Source organism: Lepus europaeus, chromosome 19 (genome assembly GCF_033115175.1).
Source record: "Lepus europaeus isolate LE1 chromosome 19, mLepTim1.pri, whole genome shotgun sequence".
Taxonomy (NCBI): domain Eukaryota; kingdom Metazoa; phylum Chordata; class Mammalia; order Lagomorpha; family Leporidae; genus Lepus; species Lepus europaeus.
Window position 1 is genome coordinate 44175466 of NC_084845.1, and position 22576 is coordinate 44198041.

At 50.8% G+C, this 22576-nt stretch overlaps 1 protein-coding gene across 2 annotated transcripts; it reads left to right on the forward strand.

The window, feature by feature from the left end:
• Positions 1-3391: 3391 nt before the first annotated feature.
• HERPUD1 (homocysteine inducible ER protein with ubiquitin like domain 1) lies at positions 3392-13831 on the forward strand. Of its 2 annotated transcripts, none has more exons than XM_062175823.1 (8): positions 3392-3626; positions 6653-6730; positions 6817-6891; positions 7824-7954; positions 10616-10738; positions 11279-11629; positions 11898-12000; positions 13063-13831. In XM_062175823.1, exons 1-8 carry the CDS (start codon positions 3480-3482, stop codon positions 13225-13227), a joined length of 1173 nt encoding a protein of 390 aa, XP_062031807.1. In that variant the 5' UTR covers positions 3392-3479; the 3' UTR covers positions 13228-13831. The 2 variants fall into 2 exon arrangements, with proteins under 2 accessions (XP_062031807.1, XP_062031808.1); XM_062175824.1 differs by having other exon boundaries at positions 6820-6891.
• Positions 13832-22576: the final 8745 nt, after the last annotated feature.

A 22576-nucleotide genomic window follows, 5' to 3' on the forward strand; every position in this document is an offset into this window, starting at 1 on the left:
CAGCTTATAAGGTAGGGTGTGTTTCACTCTATGAGAACCCCCAGACCAAACCCCATAGAGGGTACCATCTGAACTCCTACCAGTCACAGGCGAGTTCCCACTGCCCCCTGTCCTCACCTGTCTGTTCAGTTACAGGAATCTGCACTTTAAAAGAAGGAGTTCCTTGAGTGACTGTTGTAGAGCCAGCTTCAGGAAACCAGTAGAACAGACTGGTTGCACCTCTCTAAATGTCAATGGCTAACATTGATGAAGCACTTGCTAAGTACCTGGGTCTGTTCCGAAAGCTTTAGCAATGCGCCACCCTTTAAGGCTTACACCCTTTAAGTGGCTCTGTGAAACAGATACGTTCTGCTTATAGTTCTTATTTTACAGAGGAGAAAAATGAGGTACCCAGAGGTTAAGTAACTTGCCTATGGTCACACAGCTGGTAAGTGACAAAAGTTGGGTTTAAAAACAGCTTAAACACACAGTTTCACCTGCCCTTAGCGACTCCGTAGACAAAGTTCCTGGAATCCCATTGGGCTTTTTCAGTAATTGCTGCTGTGATTATTTTTATTCAAATCCCAGACCAGACTTCAGCTCAAACCCCACCTCCTCCATCAAGTTTCCTCGGATTTCCTCACCTCTCCTGATCCCTGGGTGTGAAATCCCAAGTCCCTCAGATGGTCTTTCTGTTCTCACCTCCAGGACACCTGCAGGGCTGCTGGGAGCACAGGCATCCAGGCTTATCTCCTACTCCTGGCACCTTTGTGGACTTGCATTTAATGTTTTCCTAACTGTGCTAGAAATAGAATCACAAAGTCCTTTAAACAAGTTACCTCAGGGAGCAACAGCTCAAGAGAAACTCTTGGGGAATTGGGTGCTCTTGTCCCTAGAGAAAAACATAGCCTTTTACTTTCTTTTTTTTTAATTTTTAAAATTTATTTGTAAGGCAGAGTTATAGACAGAAAGGAGAGACACAGAGAGAGGTCTTCTATCCACAATGGCCAGAGCTGGGCAATCTGAAGCCAGGCACCAGGAGCTTCTTCCAGGTCTCCCACGTGGGTGCAGGGTCCCAAGGACTTGGACCATCTTCTACTGCTTTCCCAGGCCCTAGCAGAGAGCTGGATTGGAAGAGGAGCAGCTGGGACTAGAACCGATGTCCATATGGGATGCTGGCACTGAAGGCAGTACCTTTACTTTATTGCAACTGAGTGCGAATGGATGAGCATTGGAGGGCCCAGAGGCTTGTCACTCCAGGCTAAGGGAAACCTCGATAACATGCACACTTAATTTCCCAATGAAGCTATTATCTTCTGCCTGGCTGCCTCCTCCAAGGCCTCTGCTTATTTTGTCTGGTTTTGCCCATCAGGTAGTTTCTAGGTAATAACAAGACTGCTAGGTCATACTCAGTCATTCTCGCCCTTCTCGAGGGATGGAAAGCTACATAATTTGTGGGGCCTGGTACAAAACGAAAATGGGGGTGGGGGTTGTGTGTAAAACGGGTTAAGAATTTTAAGATGGTGGGGCCAGTACTGTGGTATAGTGGGTAGAGCTGCTGCCAGCAATGCCACCATGCCCATTTGTGTCCAGCTGCTCCACTTCTCATCTAGTTTCCTACTAATGCCCTTGGGAAAGCAGCGGAAGTTGGTCCAGGTGTTTGTGCCCCTGCTACACACACAGGAGACCTGGAAGAGCCTCCTGACTCCTGGCCGTTGTGGCCATCTGGGGAGTGAACCAGCAGATGGAACTCTCTCTCTCTCTAATTCTGACTTTCAAACAAATAAATAGATCGTTAAAAATAATAATTTTTGTAAAGATCTATTTTACTCATTTGAAGAACAGAGCTAGAGAGGGCGAGGGGGAGGAGAAGCAGGAGGGAGGACACAGAGGCAGAGCTGGTTCATCCCATAAGTGGCTGCAATGCCCAGGGCTGGTCCGGGCTGAAGCCAGCAGCCAGGAACACCATCCAGGTCTCCCACGTGAGTGCAGGGGCCCACAGATAGGGGACGAAACATTTCCTCCAAAACAGTGCTGACGTTCTGACCTCCAGTGCCTATGAACTGGAAATAGGGTCTCCGTCGATGATCAAATTAAGATGACATCACCAGGGTGGTGATTGGTGTCCTTGTGAAAAGGGGAAATTTGAACAGACACACAGTGAGGGAAGAGGGCATGAAACGCACACACATAACACAGGAGGATCCAATGTGAACAAACAGGAAGCCAGAGATGGGGACGAGGCACCCATCAGGCAAGGAACGCCAAGGCTCGCCAGCCAGCAAACTCCAGAAGCTGGAGAGTAGCCTGGAGCAGGTTCTCTCTCTCTGCCATCAGAAGGCTCCGACACTGCCTACCGCCTTGATTTCAAGTTTGCAGCTCCCAGAACTGGGAGACAAAAAATTGCCGCCAGGTAGGCCACCCATTTTGTAGTACTTTGTTGGAGCGGCCCCAGCTAGCCAATCTGCCTCCCACCCCCTAACTGAAGGCTCTTCCCGCTAGCCTCCAACCCTGCAGACTCCTACACACCGGGAATAACAGAAATCCCAATAGGACTGGGGCAGGGATGGGGCCACAGCAATATCAGTTTTGTTTTCCAAGACTTTTTTCCTCCTCCACAGACAAACGGGAGGCCTCTGTGGTCACGTTCTAGGAACCTGTTCCCCTCTCAGCCCCAACTTAAAACATGTGCTGAGTATCCCATAAAGCGACTCCTCTCCCAGTGTCAGCTGGGCTCTGCCCTGCTTGTCGCAATAAGGGCAATGGTCTTCACGGGCGGAACAGGCGAGTTCAGGGCCAGAGGCAAATTTGCAAGATGCCCGGATGCCCCCATGTTCTCAACCCAAAGAAGCGTGGGCTCCTGGGCAGCCAGGTGTTCTCCGAAGTGGGTTCATCAGCAGTTCTGTGGGCCCAGGCCCCCGCAGCACAGGCTGCTGGGGGCCCCCAGGAGAAGGGAAAGGGGAAGTGGGCCGTGGTGCTTGGGGTGAAAAAGGGCGGGGGTGTTGCTTTATGAGGAAACAATTTGCAGACACTGCCAAACTGGGAGTTGGCCAGGCTGGTGCTGCCCCGGCCTCACTCCAGTCCTCAGGGACCTCAAGCAGCCCGAGCTGGGGAGCCCCTTGTCTCCTCAGGGCCGAGCCTCCACCCAGGCGCAGCGCACCCCAACATGGCCGCCGAACCCAGACTCCAGGGCTGCAGCCGCGACTCCGGGTGACGCAATGGCCGCTGGTTGCATCAGCCGTGCCCGCGGGTTTGGCCCGCCCCGCTGCCCCCCGGATCCGGACGCCGATTGGGCCACGTTGGGCAGTGACCCCCGCCTCAGCCAATGGGCGACAGCCACAGAAGAGTCTGTCCGCAGAGCCCGGGCGCGGGCCGCCTATAAAAGGCGCCTGAGGCGGGGGCGCGCGGCCCTGAGAGTGGAACAGTCGTTGCGGATCCTGCCGGTGCGCCGCCGCCTACCTGGCATCTGGGAGCGCCGCCGAGCCTACAGCTCCGCCGCCATGGAGCCCGAGCCGGAGCCCGAGCCCGTCACGCTGCTGGTGAAGAGCCCCAACCAGCGCCACCGCGACTTGGAGCTGAGCGGAGACCGCAGCTGGAGCGTCGGCCACCTCAAGGCCCACCTGAGCCGCGTCTACCCCGAGCGCCCGGTAAGAGGGGCCCCGCCTCCCCCTTTTCCGGGAGTCCCTCCGTGCACCGGCTCCCCCCCCCCCCCCGACGGCGGGTCCCCTCCTGGGCGCTTCCCCCGGGGCCGAGGCCCCCTCCCGCCGCGGGCGCCCCGCTCCTTGCCCGGGAGCTGTCACCCACAGGGTCTGGGCCGCCATCACCCCGCCTTTCTGACGGGCTGCTGGCTTGTCACTCACTCCGCCTCCCCCACGCCTCCAGGCCTGGCTCCCCCCACCCGAGCCAAGCCGCCGAAAACAGCAGTTTGACCTTGGCTGAGCTACGTCACCCTCCAGTCCGTCCTTTGCCCCGAACGACCCAGTGTTCCTAACCAGGCCTGCGCCCTCGGCGTCGCAGTAGGAATCCGTGCTGCGCGCGGCGTCTTAGCGGGGAGGGGACCGTGCAGGTGCCAGCCCGGGGGCCCTGCCCAGAGAACCCGGGGAGCGCCCGGGCGCCGTGCGCTTGAGGTCCCACGCCCAGCAGAGGACGTGGCTCTTCCCTCGCTGCCCACCTTCCGCCCGCTGGCCCGTGCACGGCTCCTCCCCGTCGCGCGGGGCTCCGCGCTGGTGGCGCGGGGAGGAGCCGCGGGCACTGGGCGATGGAGCGGGGAGCCGGGCGGGAGGAGTCGGCCCGAGTCTGGTGTTCAGACCCCGGCCCCCCCACCCTACCCCGTTTCGGGAGCCCTCCTCGCTTTGTTTTGGTTGACGCATCTGTCAACATCGCGCTTAGCGCCGCCCTCGCGCCCCGCCACGTGACGCGAGGCCGCGAGCCGGACCTTCCTGTATTTACTTTGCGCTCGGATGTTGCGTAAGCGTCGGCCGCGTTGCTCGCTGCCCACAACCCTGTGCTCCTCCGTGGGGCGGGAGGAGGCCCGACCCGTGGGAGCGCGCGTGTCCTCGGCGCCTTTTCCTTCCTGGTTGGGAGCGTGGATGTGGACTGCCCCTCGGACCTGTGCTTTTTTGGCCTGTTTATCCCGTCACCTCCTGTTCCCGTGGCCTTTGCAATTCACCGCTTGCCTCTCCAATTTCTTGGGAGCTGCTTCCAGGAAATGAGGTGGCCTGGTTCCTGGGAGAGTGGCCTCGAGGTGCACAGATAGGCCGAGGGGCAGGTGCGGAGCATCACTCCTCTGAGTGTGAGGACCTCAAAAAGATCTGTCATGTAAACAAATTGGTATTTACAAATTACTGCTGAAGCATGCTCACCATTTGTTTTCTGTAGTATAAAATGGTATAATGTGAGAATTCCGACTTTAGAATAGTTAACATTTAACTTTTTTGTTAGCTTTTATTTTTTTTTTAAATACTGTTTGAAAAAGTTATAGAGAGAAGGGAGAAGAAACAAAGATCTTCCATCTGCTGCTTCACTCCCCAGATGACCCCCACAGCCCGGGCTGGGCCTGGCCAAAGCCAGGAGCTTCATCTGGGTCTCCCCTGGGTGTCAGGGGCTCAAGCACTTGGGCCATCTTCCGCTGCTTTTTCTAGGTGCTTTAGCAGGGAGCTGGATGGGAAGTGGAGCATCTGGGACTGGAACCAGCGCTTGTATGGGATGCCACTGTCACAGGCTACACAATGCTGGCCCCTTAAGTCAGCTGTTTTTCTTTTTTGTTGATTCGAGCCTTGAAAAGGGGTGGGGAATAATTCAAATCCACAAGCAGCTGTAGTTTTGACATCTTCTCTAGTGGTTGAACTCTTTTTTTTTTTTTTAATATATTTATTTATTTGAAAGTCAGAGTTACACAGAGAAAAGAAGAGGTAGAGAGAGAGAGGTCTTCTATCGCTGGTTCACTCCCGAATTGGCTGTAACGGCCCGAGCTGCGCTGATCTGGAGCCAGGAGCCCTTCTGGGTCTCCCACGTGGGTGCAGGGGCCCAAGGACTTGGGCCATCCTTTACTGCTTTCACAGGCCACAGCAGAGAGCTGGATGTGGAGAAGCTGGGACTCAAACCAGTGCCCATATAGGATGCTGGCATTGCAGGTGGTGGCTTTACTATGCCACCACGGTTGAACTCTTAAATAAAATGCAAGGCTCCACATAATACAGTAGTAGTTTACAAATGCACATATATAGCATTTGCCTGTGAGGTCAGCCAGAACAATGATGAGCACAGCGTCCATCAGATTTCTTTTGTTGAAAGAAGTCCTGATGCACGTAGATAGGAAGGTGCTGTTTTTCCGGTGTGATTTTAAGCAGCTTGCTTTGTAATTTTAGGCTTTTAAACAAGAACCGCTTCATTCAGAATCTTGCATTATTCTGGCAAGAGTAGGTTGACGAGTTGGAGACCTCCAGTGTACTGACTGCTGTGTTATTTGAGGCCGTTGTTTTTAAGTATAATTTAAATGGAGTTAAAAATTTTAAAAGTGAGATGTATGAAGCGTGTGGAGTCCCCACAGCTGTAGATTCCCTGGCGTAGAGAAGAGAGGGTTGGACCGCTGACTCTTTAACAGTGGTGACCTGGGCCTGTCAGTTTCTCAGACTTTGCCCCCTACAGTAGGGGCAGGAGGTCCCACAAGGTGTGTATGCATGTTACCCACACAGCATCTCTGTAACTGAGAAATCCTCTGAGAGGGGCTTGTGCTTAGCATTGCTTCCTGTTCTTCCTGTTGTGTTGGGGTGGTGGTAGGTGGTTTTGGCGAAGGCTGACCTAGGGAGTACTCCGAGTTTTCTCTGAGACCAAGCCTAGTTTTGAAGTTAGTTGCTATAGGAGCCCCAAATAAAATTTCTGGTTTTCGTGGCGCAAACCCATTTCCCTGGTAGGTAAGATGTCAAGTATGCTGCCTTGGGTTTCGTGGGCTGCAGATAATTTGTCATCCTAAATTTATTTACACATTTGAGATCAGTTTAAATTTAAGCACTTTCTGAATAAAAGTGGTGAATGTGGGGCCTTTGCAAGGTGTTTTCCTGTGAGGCTGGGAGAAGTGTGCACACTGGGGTCATGGTATGAAACAGTTGACTCTGTGCTGGAGCCGTGCAGGTGCTAAATGCTGACCTCTGACCCTTTTTCTTTCCACGCTCAGCGTCCAGAGGACCAGAGGTTGATTTATTCTGGGAAGCTGTTGCTGGATCACCAGTGTCTCAGGGACTTGCTTCCAAAGGTGCGTCCCTTACACTGTAACTTTGGAATGCTTTTAGGCGCTGGCAGCCTGAGCGCAGTCCTAAAGTACCTCCTCATGATTTTTAGCAGGAGAAACGGCATGTTTTGCACCTGGTGTGCAATGTGAAGAGTCCTTCAAAAATGCCTGAAGCCAGCACAAAGGTAGGTCAGCTTTCTCATGATTGTAACAATTTGTTTTCAACAATGAAGGGAGAAATGAAGGAACTTGGCGAACACTTTTAAGAGAGATTTTATAGCCTTTTTTCCATGTCATATTTAGTTTCTTCCCTGGGAAGTGTCAGGAATTAGAAATAGAGTGAGAGCATGTGCTGGCCAGTGGGCCAGAGCTGAGGTGGAAGTGTGGGAGTCAGGGGTGTGATCCGACCTCTGGGTACTGTGTGTCCAGATCACTGAACCAGCAAGGTACTTGGAAATGAAGGTGCTAAAAATTTTGCCCACAAGTTTCTTCTAGGGAATCGTTAGTACTATAAAGAATAAAAATCTGAATATATTTCCTTTGGAAATTCTCATTGTGACTATTTAGTTGGATAGAAAATGGCCACAGTCTTTGTCACGTGATCTCTGAAGATTTATTTTTATTTGGTAGAAGTGTTTGTTTTTCATTTCACAATGTTTATTGGAATATACGGTATTGATATTCTAATGTGACAGTATACTCTGTTTGTATTACAGCTATTTTTAAAATTTATGAATAGAATATAGGAAATTCTTTTTCCTTTCATTTTCTGGCTGCATTGTATTTAAATCCTAGTCAAATTTAGTTTCTTGAATTAGTAAGTTCAGCAACGTAAGACGTAACTGTTATCGGGAAGTTTTCTCAGCAGTGATAACCTCATTGGAAGGCTTTAGTGAAACTGCAGTGTAATTACTCTAGGGAAAGAAAGTATGGATTTTTAAGGATCCATATATTTAAAATTGTGTTGAATGAATTTCGGAATATTTTGTACACGACATTGCCTGTTTAATTTTGTCTGGTTCAGAGGTGGGGGCGGGGCCATCAGCCATTCACAGCAGAGTGACTGCAGGACGGTTGCATCACGGCCTTTGTCCTGACCAGCACCTTACTTACGCAGGTTGCTGAATCCACAGAGCAGCCTCCTGGTCCTAATCAGGGCCAGCATCCTGGGGATTCCTCAAGTGATGGCCTAAGGCAAAGGGAAGTTCTTCGGAACCTTTCCCCCTCCAGCTGGGAGAACATCTCCAGGTGAGTGTTCTCATTGAAGAATAAGATGTATTTGCACGTGTGTGGTCAGAGAACAAAATTTTGCCTTACGGAGGATTTCACTTTAAAGGTACCTTAGTTAGCTTTTCTTTGTACACAGCCATTTGGGGAACATCTGAAAAAGCAGGACATGCCTGTCTAGAGCGTGTAGGCATGTCACTCGCCGTCGTGGGCGTGTTTCCTGGCGTTGCCCTTGTGGTAGAACCCCGGCTGCTGCAGAAGAGCAGCTGCTGTGAGCATTGTGCAGCCGCTTGCTGAGTGCCCTGCGCTTTTTGTATCCTAACAACGAGGGGCCGCGGTGAAGGCGCTGTCTGAGAAGTGTCCTGCCAGGATGCCTAGAAAAGAGGTTATTGCTATTTTTTAAAAGATGTATTTATTTATTTGAAAGGCACAGAGAGAGAGGAAGAGAGATCTTCCATCTGCTGGCTCACTCCCTCAATAGCTGCAGTGGTCAGGACTGGCCAGGAGCCTGGAACTCCACCCTGGCCTCCCACATGGGTGGCGGTCTTATCATTGTTTGCCCCCATATTTTTAGAACAATTAGAGCGCTGCTGTAGAGCAGAGATCAGAAGTGACTGGCCGCTCTGAGGTTTAGATTTGACAGCTGTTGGAATACCTCATAAAGTACCTTGTGGAAAAAATAATCTTGTTGACTGCAAGTTGAAATTCTTTAATTCTCTAGTTCTCCCACCTCCTCTTCCTAGTAGTTTTTATCCTCAGTTTTTGATAAAGGCAGATGTTTGAGGAATCAGGCTTTTTTTTCTTTTTTAAGATTTATTTATTTATTTGAAAGTCAGAGTTACACAGAGAGAGAAGGAGAGGCAGAGAGAGAGAGGTCTTCCATCCGCTGGTTCACTTTCCAATTGGTGGCAATGGCTGGAGCTGTGCTGATCCAAAGCCAGGAGCCAGGAGCTTCCTCCAGGTCTCTCACGTGGGTGCAAGGGCCCAAGGACTTGGGCCATCTTGTACTGCTTTCCCAGGCCATAGCAGAAAGCTGGGTCAGAAGTGGAGCAGCCAGGTCTCGAACCGGTGACCATATGGGATTCCGGCACTTCAGACCATGGCATTAACCCACTGCACCACAGCGCCGGCCCTGTGGCTTTTTTATCTTAATGAGAATTTGGAATATATACAAGTAGAGGGAACTACATAAGGACCCCACATAACCATCACCCAGGCCCCAGTTTTGCTCCTTTCCCTTTTTTTCTTTATACATTGGAAGTAATTCCCAGACATCATGTCATCTGTCCCTATACTTCAGTAAATAGCTGTACGAACCATTTAGTTGGGTGGAAAGTATCACTGTGTCCCTAAATCTGTATATGTGAAATGCATGAATGTTGTTCACCTTAAAGAAATTTAGTAAGAGAAAAGAAAAATTGCTGGCGTTAGTTGAGTTTTATATGTATATAAGTTCAGCATACATAAAAGATTATTCTTAAATAAACCTTGCTATCTATAAAAAGAACCATTTAGTTTCCTTACATATTTGCAATGCCATCATGATTAGATCTTACAAAATTTTGAAAAGGACCTCATCTAATTTTCATGCATTAGAACTTTTCTAATGATCAAAAAGTGTCATACCAAGACCTTCTGTTTTAGAAATTCTCTGGATTTGGGGTTCAGTAAAAGACTGTCAGCATATAAACTGGATACCTGGTTGGATAGAGGATTTAAAGTGGCCTCCCTTATTCTGGCTGTTTAGCATGAGAATTGAAGCTTATATCTGATTGCTTGAATTTTACCATATTTAGCCTTGTTGATTTCATTTAAAATACATTTATTGAATAGGCAGTGCATATACCTTTGCTTACGGATACAAGTTGACCAGCAGGAATGCACACGTAACATGCTCCTGACCTTCCTACAATTCTATTATAGTTTCAGTCTGTGAAAGGGAGTTCACTGTGTAGGAAGCACAAGGTCAAAGAAGAGAGTCCCACCTCCCCTGCCCTAAGCAGCTGGAGCTGGAAAAGCATGAGTTTGACGTTAAACAAAATCAGTCTCAAATCCAGCCCTGCTACGAGCTCAGCGACCTTGTGAAAATCCCTTGCATTCTTTGAGCTGTGCTTGGTCTCCCTTCTATAAAATGGGAGTGCAGTCCTTCCCCACATGGTTACTGGGGATCCAGTGACCTGGGCAGGGTGCTAGGTGGCCAGTAAGCAAACACAAGTGATGCCCCCTGCACAGGAAACTGCCCCAGTACACATCTCCCAGGAAGACAGAAGTTCCTTCCGGAAAGACTTTGGGAGAAATGTGGCTTTTGAGCTGCTCGCTAAAGGGTGCACAGTGGGTTTAGATCTGCAGTGAGACTCAGCCAGTGAGTGGGGCTCAACCTTACCCAAGAAGGGTCAGCTTGTTGGTACATCCGTGCACAAGACGAGCCACCGCCCCCTGTTGGTGGCATGATGGGCACCTAGTGCTGGGCGAGGGAGCTGGTTTTCCTGGGGGCTCTAGAACCTATAGAGGGCTTTGTCCCAAGCACTGTCTGTGCTGCATTAACAGCCATCTGCCACATGGCCACCAGGAAGTCCGTTCATTTGGCTGTCTGGTTGGAATTCCTGGGAATAAACTTCGTTTTCATTTATTCATATTCAACCAATGAGTTGTTTTTTGGTTTTGTTTTAAATCTGCATTCAGGCCTGACGCTGTCCAGCAGGCGTTCCAAGGCCTGGGGCCTGGTTTCTCTGGCTACACGACGTATGGGTGGTTGCAGCTGTCCTGGTTCCAGCAGATCTACGCCCGGCAGTACTACATGCAATAGTGAGTCCTTCCCACTAGCCTGTGTGTGGCCCTGGCTCCTGGGGATTGTGGGTGACCCCATGCGTGATACCTGTGAAGTTCAGAATGAAGGGAGGAGTGGCTTTTCATCCGTTTCTGCAGAGCCCTGCTCCGTCTGGTTCTGTGGGTGGGATGGACTGTAATTGACAGCTGCTGCCACCTCTGTGAACTGATGCAGGCTGCTTGTGTGATACATTGCGAATGGCATCATTTAGAAAGGTCTTTCCAATTTGTGATATCTTTAAAGTTTTGTGAAACTCAATTTGCTGCTACACCCTAATTTTGTAGTGGCCTTCATGTTTAATTCCAAGTGAAATTTACCATGTAGTTTCTCTTAGGAAATACATTTATGGATAAGGAGTGTTAGAATTTCTTCACTAAGTTAAAGAAAACTCAAGCATGCCTGTACCTATGTATAGTTCTTAGTAGTAAAAAGACCACTTTATAAATAAGGCTGTAAGAGCCACAGTCTTCACGGTGCTTTGCTCTCAACAGTATCTGCTTCTGCTATTTTTATTTTAGTTTGGCTGCCAGTGCTGCGTCAGGCGCCTTTGTCCCCCCACCAAGTGCACAAGAGATACCTGTGGTTTCTGCACCTGCTCCAGCTCCTATTCACAACCAGTTTCCAGCTGAAAACCAGCCAGCCAATCAGAATGCAGCTCCTCAAGTGGTGGTTAATCCTGGAGCCAATCAAAATTTGCGAATGAATGCACAAGGTGGCCCTATTGTGGAAGAGGATGATGAGATAAACCGAGACTGGTTGGATTGGACCTATTCTGCAGCTACATTTTCCGTTTTCCTCAGTATCCTCTACTTCTACTCCTCCCTGAGCAGATTCCTCATGGTCATGGGGGCCACCGTCGTCATGTACCTGTAAGCAGAGTTTCTTTTGCCTTTTCCCTCCTTTACTACGAATTGCACTATATTGTGACTCAGCTCAAGTATAGATTTTGCTCTTTTCTGAGCAGTCTCGCCTGTAGTTAAAGGAAATGTGTTTAAATGGCGTGTCATTCTGGCACTTTCAGTGCCTGGCTGTGGGCTGCCACACAGGCTGCCACTGTGGCTAGAGGAGGGGCCCGGAGGTTCTAGAGTAAATCTCACTGGTGAAGCTAAGGCCGCCTTTGATGTGCTTCCTTTGCAGGCATCATGTTGGGTGGTTTCCATTTAGACAAAGGCCGGTTCAGAACTTCCCCAATGATCTTCCTCAGGAAGCCGTGAACCAGGACCCCAACAACAACTTACAGGTATGGAGTCTGCTGGAGCCCATGTGAGCCAGGCGCAGTATGCCAGACTCAAGTCCTCACACATTGGCAGTCCAGCCTGTGGCTTTGATTAGGCTAAACATTTCTTTTTTTTTTTTTTTTTTTCAAATTTATTCTTAGAACAGCAGCTGTTTCTAAAACATTGAAGGTGTCATAAATCCATCTATTTCTGTCATGTGGCAGTTGGCATTTTTGTATATGTAAATGATTTTTAAACCCAGAATCTGAGTGTTCAGTGGGCTGTCACAATGTGTTGCACCTGTGAAGCTGATGCTAGCTAGGTATTCTAAGTAGGAGCTGGAGAAGCAGCATGTCACTAGGTTCGCTGGAAAATAGCATAATAATTCTACAGAAGTAGAATTTCTGCAAGGTGGATTCATGCGGATCCTTAAGGATATTTTCTTTTCTTTTTTTTTTTTTTTTAAAGAATTTATTTATTTGAGAAGTAGAGTTACAGACAGTGAGAGAGACAGAAAGGTCTTCCTTCTGTTGGTTCACTCCCCAAATGGCTGCAATGGCCAGAGCTGCACTGATCTGAAGCCAGGAGCTTTTTCCCAGTCTCCCACATGGGTGCAGGGGCCCAAGCACTTGGGCCATCTTCTAGTGCTTTCCCAGGCCATAGCAGAGAGCTGGACTGGAAGAGGAGCAGCCGGGACTAGAACCAGCGCTTATGGATGCTGGTGCCACAGGCGAAGGATCAACCTACTGTGCCACGGTGCCGGCCCCAAGGATATTTTCATAATACAGATTATCTCCTTAGTGTGTTTTTGGAACCGTGGGTTTCCATTTCTGACTTCTTAAGAGACTGCCAAAATAAGATTATTCATATTTAAGAACTAGTTCATGTCTAGATTAACAGGTTACTTTACGCGGACACTTTCTGCCAGGACACGTATGCTGTGGAAGTGTGAGGAAGCCCTTCCCTGGGTGCCACCTGCCTGGCTGCTGGGCCTCGGGTGCAGGGATTTCTGCCCGCTCTTGCCTAGTGCTGTCTGGTAGTCCTCAGAGCCCTAATTGCTTTCCCTTCTGTGTCGTTACCTGTAGGAAGGCGCCGATGCTGAAAGTGAAGACCCCAACCACGCCCCTCCAGGCAGGGGCGTGCTCGGCGACGAGCAGACCAGCCCTTCCTTTGTGAGCACAGCCTGGCTCGTCTTCAAGACTTTCTTTGCCTCTCTTCTTCCGGAGGGCCCCCCAGCCATAGCAAACTGATGCTGTTTGCACCCTCCCTGCTGGAGGCTTTGACAGGCATGGACTGGATCATCCGACTCCAGCTGGGTCTCCTCACCCGGACAGGACAGTGGCACAGAGCTCCCCAGCCCCACAGGCTGATGATACGCTTTTGTGATCAAGCAAAAGCAGAGAGTAAGGCGTGAAGCCCTGGTGGAAATGGATGAACAAAGAATGCCCAGGGTTTTCCGTGTCTGTGTTCTGAAGAGCTTTAATATATACTGTATGTAGTTTGATAGGCGTTGTAAGTAGAAGGCATTAGGTGTTGCATGTTTGTGCCTGAGGAACTTTCCAGATGTGTGTGTCTGCATGTGTGTTTGTACATAGACGTCATAGATGCAGAAACGGTTCTGCTGGTACGATTTGATTCCTGTTGGAATGTTTCAATTACACTAAGTGTACTACTTTATCTAATCAGTGAAATTGCTAGACATGTTTTAGCAGGACTTTTCTAGGAAAGACTTATGTATAATTGCTTTTTAAAATGCAGTGCTTTACTTTAAACCAGGGGGAACTTTGCAAAGGTGGAAACCTTTGCTGGGTTTTCTGTTCAATAAAGTTTTACTATGAATGATCCTGGCAGAGACTCGTGGTGTCCTGGCCCCTTGCTTTGTGTCCGTTGTCACCGGGTGGTCAGACTGGAGTTGCCGATTTAAAAGGCGGCCTCAGTGCTCTTTGTAAGAGGGCTGTTTGTGCCATTGAAGGATGACAAAGTGAGGTCATGAAAGTTTAATTTACTAAGAATATACCTGCGTTTGTCCCCGTTTGCTGATTTAAGCATTACTGGCTTGTATAGAAACACATCGAAGTTAAATTACCCAAATTTAAAATCCTTGGTATATAGCTTCTTCTACCTTGGCAATTCTACAGGAGTTTTACACTCAAATATCATGCTTTTGTAAACCGAGCTGATCTGAATGATTTTTTTCCCTTCAAGTATGAATTTTGACATGTTTTTTGTAATCCTCACTGTACATGCTTTTTTTTTTTTTTTAAGATTCATTTATTTGAAAGCCAGGGTTACACAGAGAGAGAGAGAGATCTTCCATCTGCTGTTTCATTTCCTAAATGGCCACAATGGCTAGGGCTAGACTAGGCTGAAGCCAGGAGCCTAGAACTGCATACTGGTCTTCAACAGGTTAACAGGGGCCCAAGTACTCAGGCTATCTTCCACTGCTTTCCCAGGCACTTTAGCAGGGAGCTGAATCAGAAGAGGAGTGGCTGGGACTTGAACTGGCACTGTGGGATGCTGGTGTTGCAGGTGGCGGCTTAACCTGTTGCACTACAACACTGACCCTGAGACGCAAAGTTTACTGTATTTTCAGACGAGTAATACTATGAGAGAACACCGAAGGCTTGGTCTGTTTTCTTTTTCAGAAAGTGAATCGGCTTCTGTGTCATAGTTGTGATTATTCCAATTAACCTTTCCTTTACATTAAATAAACATCCCTTCGGCAATTTATAGCAAGATACTGGGTAGACAGGTGTTTTACGTATGGTTGTGCTTAAGAAAGCTAGCAATGGTGATGACGCCAGGAGTAAAATGGCAAAGGCTTCCAACACTTGCGTGCCTGCAGACCAACCACCATCAGCAGATTGTAAAGGCAGACTTGCTTGATGGAAGAATGGCCTGGGACTGGAGTTCAATGTAGCAGGCCAGGAAATGGGTGTGAAACAACAGGGAGCAGGACGGGGGGGTCCCAGCGAGAGCTCCTGCCCACAGCTGATTCTTAGTGTGTTTGGAAGTGAGGTCTGAGTGGGTTATGAAAGCAATCAGAAAGAGTTCCTAAAGTTTGGGGTGGAAAAGACTTGCTCTTCAGAGGTGAGGCCGTCACCATGGCGAGGGGTGGCTCGTGGTTCCCACCTCATGTTTAAAGGAGCAGAGCCTTGTCCCTAAACTATTCTGCAGGCCCCAAACAGTGCCACCTGGTTCCAAATGCCTTAGTTTGACTTCAGTGTCCTAAGGCATCAAATATGTGACCACCCTGAACTGTGTCCTTTATAAAGGCTTGATTAGGAGCATCTGATGGTGATATTTTGTATATTGCTATTCCCACATCATGCCATGGACTACTACAGAGACACCAGTGTGGCTACATCTACCAGCATAGAAAAGCAATTCAGAAAACTTTCCCTTAAGTTCTGTTCCTCCAAGGACCATTCTTGGCACCAAAATCTGTTTCAGTCACAGTTCTCCCAGAGAAAACAGAGCAAGAGACACTGCTGTCACATCATAGGGGTCAACTAGGCAGGTCTGAAATCGTGGGGCAGCTGGGCAGGAGTGGCTACTGCAGTCCCCAGGCTTAATTTCTACCTCTTCAGGAAAACCACTCTGCTCTAAGGCTTTAGGCCTTTCAACTAAGAAAAGAATCGGGGCTGGCTTGTGGCATAGTGGCCTAAGCCACCTGCCCACTGCCTGCAGGGCTAGAATCCCATATGGGCACCGATTCAAGTCCCAGCTACTCCGCTTCCCATCCAGATCCCTGCTAATGCTCGTGGAAAGCAGCTGAGGGTGGCCCCAAGTGCTTGGGAGCCTGCACCTACGTGGGAGACCCTGATGAAGCTCCTGGCTCCTGACTGGTCTGACCCAGCCCTGGCTGCTGCTGCCATCTGGGGAGTGAACCAGTGAATGGAAGATATCTGTCTCCTCTCTCTCTCTCTCTCTCTCTCTCTCTCTCTCTCTCGGGAGTGAACCAGTGGATGGAAAATATCTATCTCCTCCCTCTCTCTCTCTCTCTCTGGGGAGTGAACCAGTGGATGGAAAATATCTCTCTTTCCCTCTGTGTGTGTGTCTCCATCTCTCTCTAATTGCCTTACTAATAGACAAGTATAAGTATGGTGCCCTGAAGTGCCCATCATGAGCTGGTCGTAAGCTGGGTAGGCACAGCAGCACTGTCAGATGAAGCGGCGTAGATGGGATAGGGCCCCAGTGGGCTATGAAGGCCAAGTCACATGAAGAAATACCGCAGGTGCCCATGGTCACCACCCCCCTCCACCACCTCCCCTTTCCCAGCCTGCACCCAAGGCCTCATGGAGAATGCCCTGAACAGTTGACAGGGGAGGAGAAGACTTGGGTCTGGTTCTCCGATGGTTCTGCGTGACATGCAGGCATGACCCAAGAGTGGACAGCTGCAGCTCCTTTCTGGGCTAGCAGAACTCCAAGAGGTAAGTGTGGCTGTCCACCATGGCTGGAAGGAGAAATATCCAGAGGTGCAAGTGGGTGCTGAATCATGGCTATGTGTGGCTTGGCTGGGCAGTCAGGGACTTGGAAGGAACATGATTAGAAAATTGGAGGCTGGGGGGCCAGCGCTGTGGCACAGTGGGTTAATGCCCTGGCCTGAAGCGCCAGCATCACATATGGGCACTGGTTCGAGACCCGGCTGCTCCACTTCCAATCCAGCTCTCTGCTATGGCCTGGAAAAGCAGTAGAAGATGGCCCAAGTCCTTGGGTTCCTGTACCTGCATGGGTGACCCGGAAGAAGCTCCTAGCTCCTGGCTTCAGCCATTGCGGCCAACTGGGGAGTGAACCAGCAGATGGAAGACCTCTTTCTCTCTCTGCCTCTCCTCTCTCTCTCTGTGTAACTGACTTTCAAATAAATAAATAAATATTTTTAAAAAAATTGGAGGCTGGGAAAGAGGCATATAAACAGACTTCTCTGAACAGGCAAAGGACATGAAGACATTTGCGTCCCATGTGAATGCCTGCTGAAGTCTGACAGCAGAAGGGGATGTCCACGTTGGGTGGATACAGGTCAGGCTCTTCCCCAGCCACTCCTGCCTTGCCTAAATGTCAGCAGACAGCTGATGCCTGGGCCCAGCACCGTGGACATCCACCTCGGCTGCAGCCACTGCTGAGTGCCCCGTATACGAGGAGCTGAGACCTAGGCTTGGCCCTGATCTGGCACCACTCGAATCTGAGGGAGGTCAGCCAGCCTCTTGGTGGAAGGTTTATTACACCGGACTGTTTCCATCATAGGAGAAGGGCTTTGTTCTTGTTGTGATGGACACTTGACGTGGATTGGCCTTCCATGCTTGCAGTATTTCTGCCCAAGCTGTCATCTGTGGACTTAACAGCACGCCTTGTCTGTCATCATGGTATTGCACACAGCATCGCTTCTAGCCAGGGAGCTTATGCACAGCAAGTGAGGCATGGCAGCAGGCCCTTGAATATAGTGTCTGCTGGTTTATCATGGTCCCCGTTGTACTGGGTTGAACAGTGTCTACTGAAATTTACGTTTGCTTGAAATCCAGGAGCGTGGGCCGGTGCCACAGCTCACTTGGCTAATCCTCCGCCTGTGGCACTGGCACCCCAGGTTCTAGTCCCAGTTGGGGTGCCGGATCCTGTCCCAGTTGCTCCTCTTCCACTCCAGCTCTCTTCTGTGGCCTGGGAAGGGAGTGGAGGATGGCCCGGGTCCTTGGGCTCTGCACCCGCATAGAAGACCAGGAGGAAGCACCTGGCTTCTGGCTTCGGATCGGCGCAATGTGCCGGCCATAACAGCTATTTAAGGGGTGAACCAACGGAAGGAAGACCTTTCTCTCTGTCTCTCACTGTCTAACTCTGCCTGTCAAAAAAAAAAAAAAAGAAAAGAAAAAAAAAAAAATCCAGGAATCCAGGAGTGTGCCCTTATTTGGAAATAGTGTTTGCAGATATAATCAAGTTAAGATGAAGTCATATTGGCCTGCAAAACGAGGAAAATTTGGACACAGACACACACACAGAGGGAAGACAGAGCAGAGTTGGGGGCTGTGCTGCCATAGGCCGAGCACTGTCAGGACCGCCAGCAGCCGTGAGAAGCCACAGAGCCAACACGTGTTCTTCTGTCCTAGAAGGAGAACGGGTGATGCTTGGATTTGTAACTCTCAAGCCCCAGAACTGGGGGAAGGCAGACATGTGTTGTATCGGCCACCTCGTTCGCGATCATGGGTTCTGGAAGCCCAGAGAACCTAACAGACCTGTTGTCCTGAGGCAGCCAGCTCGGCGGCACCATGGAGCGGCCCTCTGAAGACAGGGCCAGACCTTGCAGGCCTGGGGCTCTGCGCACACTCTAAGTCGTCCTCAGTCACCCATGTTCTGCCTCTCCCGGAATTCACAGATCCAGGAACCAAGGGGTGAAATGGGAGAGGCGCCCCTCACCACTACCCCTAGGGACCCACTAGCTCTGCCGGTCCAGAGGTCTGTGCTCATGGTGGGGTATATCCGTTTTCCCAGGCTTCTGTAAGACAGTACCACCAATCGGTGGCTTCGAACAGCAGCGACTGATTCTCCCCCAGTTCTGGAGGCTGGAGATCAGAACTCAAAGTGTTGGCAGGGTGGCCTCCTGGGGGCTCCATGGCAGCGTCTGACTGTGCCCCGTTCCCAGCTCACGGCGCTTGGCAGCCATCCTGGATGCTCCTTGGTTTGGAGCTGTGTCACTGCAGTCTACGCCTCCATCTGCCCTGGACCCTATTCCCTTGCCTTCTGGGTCTCTGCCTTCACATGGCTTTCTTATAAATACGTCAGTCGTTTGATTTACATGCAAGGACCTAACTCCCCAGTAAGGTCAATTCTGGGGTTCTGGGTGGGCACGAACAGGGTAGGGAGACACAAACTCACCCCACCACGAGGAGGAACACTTCCAGCAAAAGACGCAGCAGTAATTCCCCCTGGGCTGGAGGTTGAGACTGCCCCCTGGCTGCTTTGAGCTCCTGGTGCTTGGAACGGACAGGCAAAGAAGGGAGGCTGGCGGGACTGCCCTGGCTGTCAAAGGAGGAAGCCGAGTGCCCACCACGATGGAGGCGGGGTGAGGTGTCTGGAATACAGTGGTCCCCTGGGTGTTGGTCAGTACCACCACGCCCTGCGACTCAGCCACAGTGGCCCAATGGCATTGGCAGTGAAGGTTTGGGTCATGCCACCAGGTAAAGACCCACCTGAGGACCCCACCTGAGATGTGTGCTGAGGGCGAGAGGAATATGGATTAGGCAGTGGAAAAAGGTGCTTATGAATAATACTGGCTACAACCACGCAGCTGGCTTCAGAAATGAGAAATGCGTCTCTTATTCTATTGTGAGCACCTTACACAAATCCCTCTGCCGTATCCCCAGCAGGGGAGGCTCTGGTCCTGGCTGTCTGGGACGGCGCCACCTTGTGGTGGTGCTGGAGGCAGGCAGGGAACAGAAACTACAGAGCAGGCAGGCCCCTGGTTTTGTTCTGATGGCAACCCTCCTGCTGGGTTAGTCTGGGGGGCGGGGTGGGGGGCAGTTGGTCCCCAGAAACCCGGAGGAGGGTCTGTAGCAGGGAAGGGCGGTGGAGGCATGGGCCCTGGGGAAGTTACGTCACCAAGCTCCTGCCCCCTCGTCTATGACAAAGATGCCTGGGACGTGAAACCGGCTCAGCCGCCCACATTGGTCACCAGGAAATAACTGTGGGTTTTCCAAAGACCACCCAGAGATGGCAGTGCCAAACCAAGCCAGATGGAAGAACTGTGTTTTAGCAAAAGTGATATTTTTAAATGTATTAGATAAATGCATTTTTCCATTCAAAGGGATGATGTAAGAGTCCCTTTTTAAATACACTTGCGTGAAAAGGCAAGCCACTTTATTTTTAACTTTTTAATGATTTAATTTTCATTTATTTGAAAGGAAGAATTACAGAGAGATGGAGAGAGGAGAGAGCGAGAGCTCACTTCCAAGTGCTGATTCACTTCCCCAGATGGTCGCAAAGGCCTGCGCTGGGCCAGACTGAAGCCAAGAGCCAGTAACTCCATCCTGGTCTCCCACGTGGGTGGCAGGGGCCCAAATACTTGGGCCACCTTCTGCTATTTTCTAAGGCGCATTAGTAGGGACCTGGATGGGAAGCCCTAGGTCTGTTCTGAACACTGCCAGTCCCCCAGCCTCATCCCCCCATCAAAGAGAGTAAGTCCCTGAGGGTCCCCAAGGCAGGCATCCGAGGGCCTCAGGTGTCCCCGCATCCAGGGTCACTACCTGCTCCGGCCAGCACCGACAGGGAACAGCAGCCCAGGACCAGCCCGGCGGTGGGAGCAAGGCTGGATGAACTCCTTCGGTCCTGCTGGCACTCCTCCTATGCACACACTCTCACTGAAGTCCCACTGTGTGCCAGGAACTCGCCTCTGAGAGATGGGCCATGCCCTCCATGGCCGACCTTGGAGGACCATTCCTCATGGCAACAGATGGCAGGCGTGGGCAGCGGCTTCCTCCCGACCTGAAGAGGAAGTGGCTAAGGCAGTGACTTTGGGCAGGAGCGGTGCTTCTGTAATTCTCACAGCCACACTGGGAGTGGGCACGGCTCCTGCATTTACAGTTGGATACACTGAGGCTCTCACCCAAGTCACACAGCCAAGGAAGCTGTGTACAGTATCTGCTCAGAAGGATTTGTAAATATGACCCCATTTAAAAACAGTCTCAGGGCCCCGGGCTGTGGCATAGCAGGTTAAACCACCACCTGTGATGCCGGCATTCCATATGGGCACCAGTTTGAGTCCTGGCTGCTCCACTTATGATCCAGCTCCCTGTTAATATGCCAGGGAAGGCAGCAGATGATAGCCCAAGTGCTTGGGCCCCTGCATCCACATGGGGGACCTGGATGGAGTTTCTGGCTCCTGGCTTCAGCCTAGGCCAGCCCTGGCTACTGTGGCTACAGGGAGTAAACTGGTGGATGGAAGATCTCTCTCTCTCTCTCTCTCTCTCTCTCTCTCTCTCTGTAACACAGCCTTTCTAATTAATTAATTAATTAAAAATAGTCTCCATCATATAGGAGCAAAGTGCTATTTCCTTTTTTAATGAAAATGCTTATTTTTTTTTAAAAAAAGTTTATTTATTTGAAAATGAGAGTTACAGAGAGAGAAAGAGAGACACATACATCCACAGGTTCACTCCCCAAGTGACCACAATGGCCAGGTTGGGCCAGGCCAACCGGGTCTCCCACATGAGTGCAGGGGCCCAAGGACTTGGGCCATCTTCTGCTGCTTTCCCAGGTGCTTTAGCAGGGAGCTGGCTGGGAAGCAGAGCAGCCTGGACTTGAACCCGTGCTCATATGGGATGCCGGCATAGCAAGTGGGGCTTAACCTGCTGCACCACATGCCAGCCGCTAGGTCAAGTGTTTAAAGGGCCACACACCAAGGTGGGAACAGCAGTCATCATGAGGGAGGTGGGCGGGATCACTGGATTATGAATTTTTTTCTTTGCTTGCCTGAATTGTTTTCTCTGCTGAGTGTGAATTATATCTGAAATAAAATTTTTTAAAAGATTTATTTATTTATTTGAAAGGTAAAGTTATAGAGAGAGGAGAGACATTTTCCATCCTCCCCTCTGCACAGCGGTGACCGCTAGTACCCTAGCCAGGGGCACCCTCGGTCATTGCCCTCCAGGCCCCATGAGAGGAACACAAACAACGGCCAGCAGGACAATGGCCAGCAGGAAGTCCCCGTGAACCTGCAGAGGTGTTTTCTGCATAGTCAGCAAAACTCTCCAGCTGGGGGCGCCGGGCCGGCCAGGGCTCAGTGGCTCTCCTGCAGCCCACACCCTGGCAAGGCTGGTGGGCAGCTGCTCATGCAGCCGAGGGGCGCCCGTGGTGACTGTGGGTCTGAACCCTTGGGGCTGGGGGCCCAGGAGCAGTTTTGGACTCCAAGCAGGAGCAAGCCCAGGGCTGGGGTCACTCAGAGAGAGGGCTCAGGGAGCCCCCCCACCTGCCTCCTGCTGCACTCCTGCGCCCTGCCTCCCTCCCCAGGGGCTCGTTGGCCATTTGCTCACGGCTGCCGCGGGGGCACTGTGGCTCCAGTGGTGGACAACCTTCTCTATGCTGTCCTTTTGGGAAAGATCACACAGTCCACGACTCAGAATTCCAAAGCCACAGAAGGCCCCGGCCCTTTCCCCAGAGCCCCAGGTCCCTCTGGAGGTGGCCACAGTTCTCTGAGGCTTGGTGGGCACCCAGAGCTGTTTTGTGCACATTCAGCAAAGTCTGTATGCGTATATAGGAGTCTTTATGGGTCCACTCCCTTCCTCTCTGTGGATGCAGAGGGCAGGGGTCAACAGGGGGAAACGGACTCCGAGAGAGAGCGTGTGACCAGTGAGCGAGCCAGGGGCCAGCGAGGGCCCACCCTAGCTGACTCCCAGCCCGGCCCACCCTCTGCCTGGGTTCAGGGACCGGTGAAAGCCTGTGCTAAAGGGAGTGTGTGACTGTGGATGGCCGCTGGGCACTTTGCCAGGGCCACAGCCTGGCCGGTCACCAGGGCAAGCCAGGGCGAGGGATAGGACAGCTGTGCGAACCCTGCCTCTAGCGCTGACGCCACGTTTGTAATCCTTCTGGTCTGATGGGCTGCTCTTCGGAAAAGAGGGC

Bases quoted from the DNA above. Each gene is read 5' to 3' on its own strand.
- HERPUD1 (XM_062175823.1), top strand. From the start codon at position 3,480: ATGGAGCCCGAGCCGGAGCCCGAGCCCGTCACGCTGCTGGTGAAGAGC. The intron at 11,630-11,897 runs GTAAGCAGAGTT...CTTCCTTTGCAG, and splicing joins GCCACCGTCGTCATGTACCT to GCATCATGTTGGGTGGTTTC. The intron at 12,001-13,062 runs GTATGGAGTCTG...CGTTACCTGTAG, and splicing joins ACCCCAACAACAACTTACAG to GAAGGCGCCGATGCTGAAAG.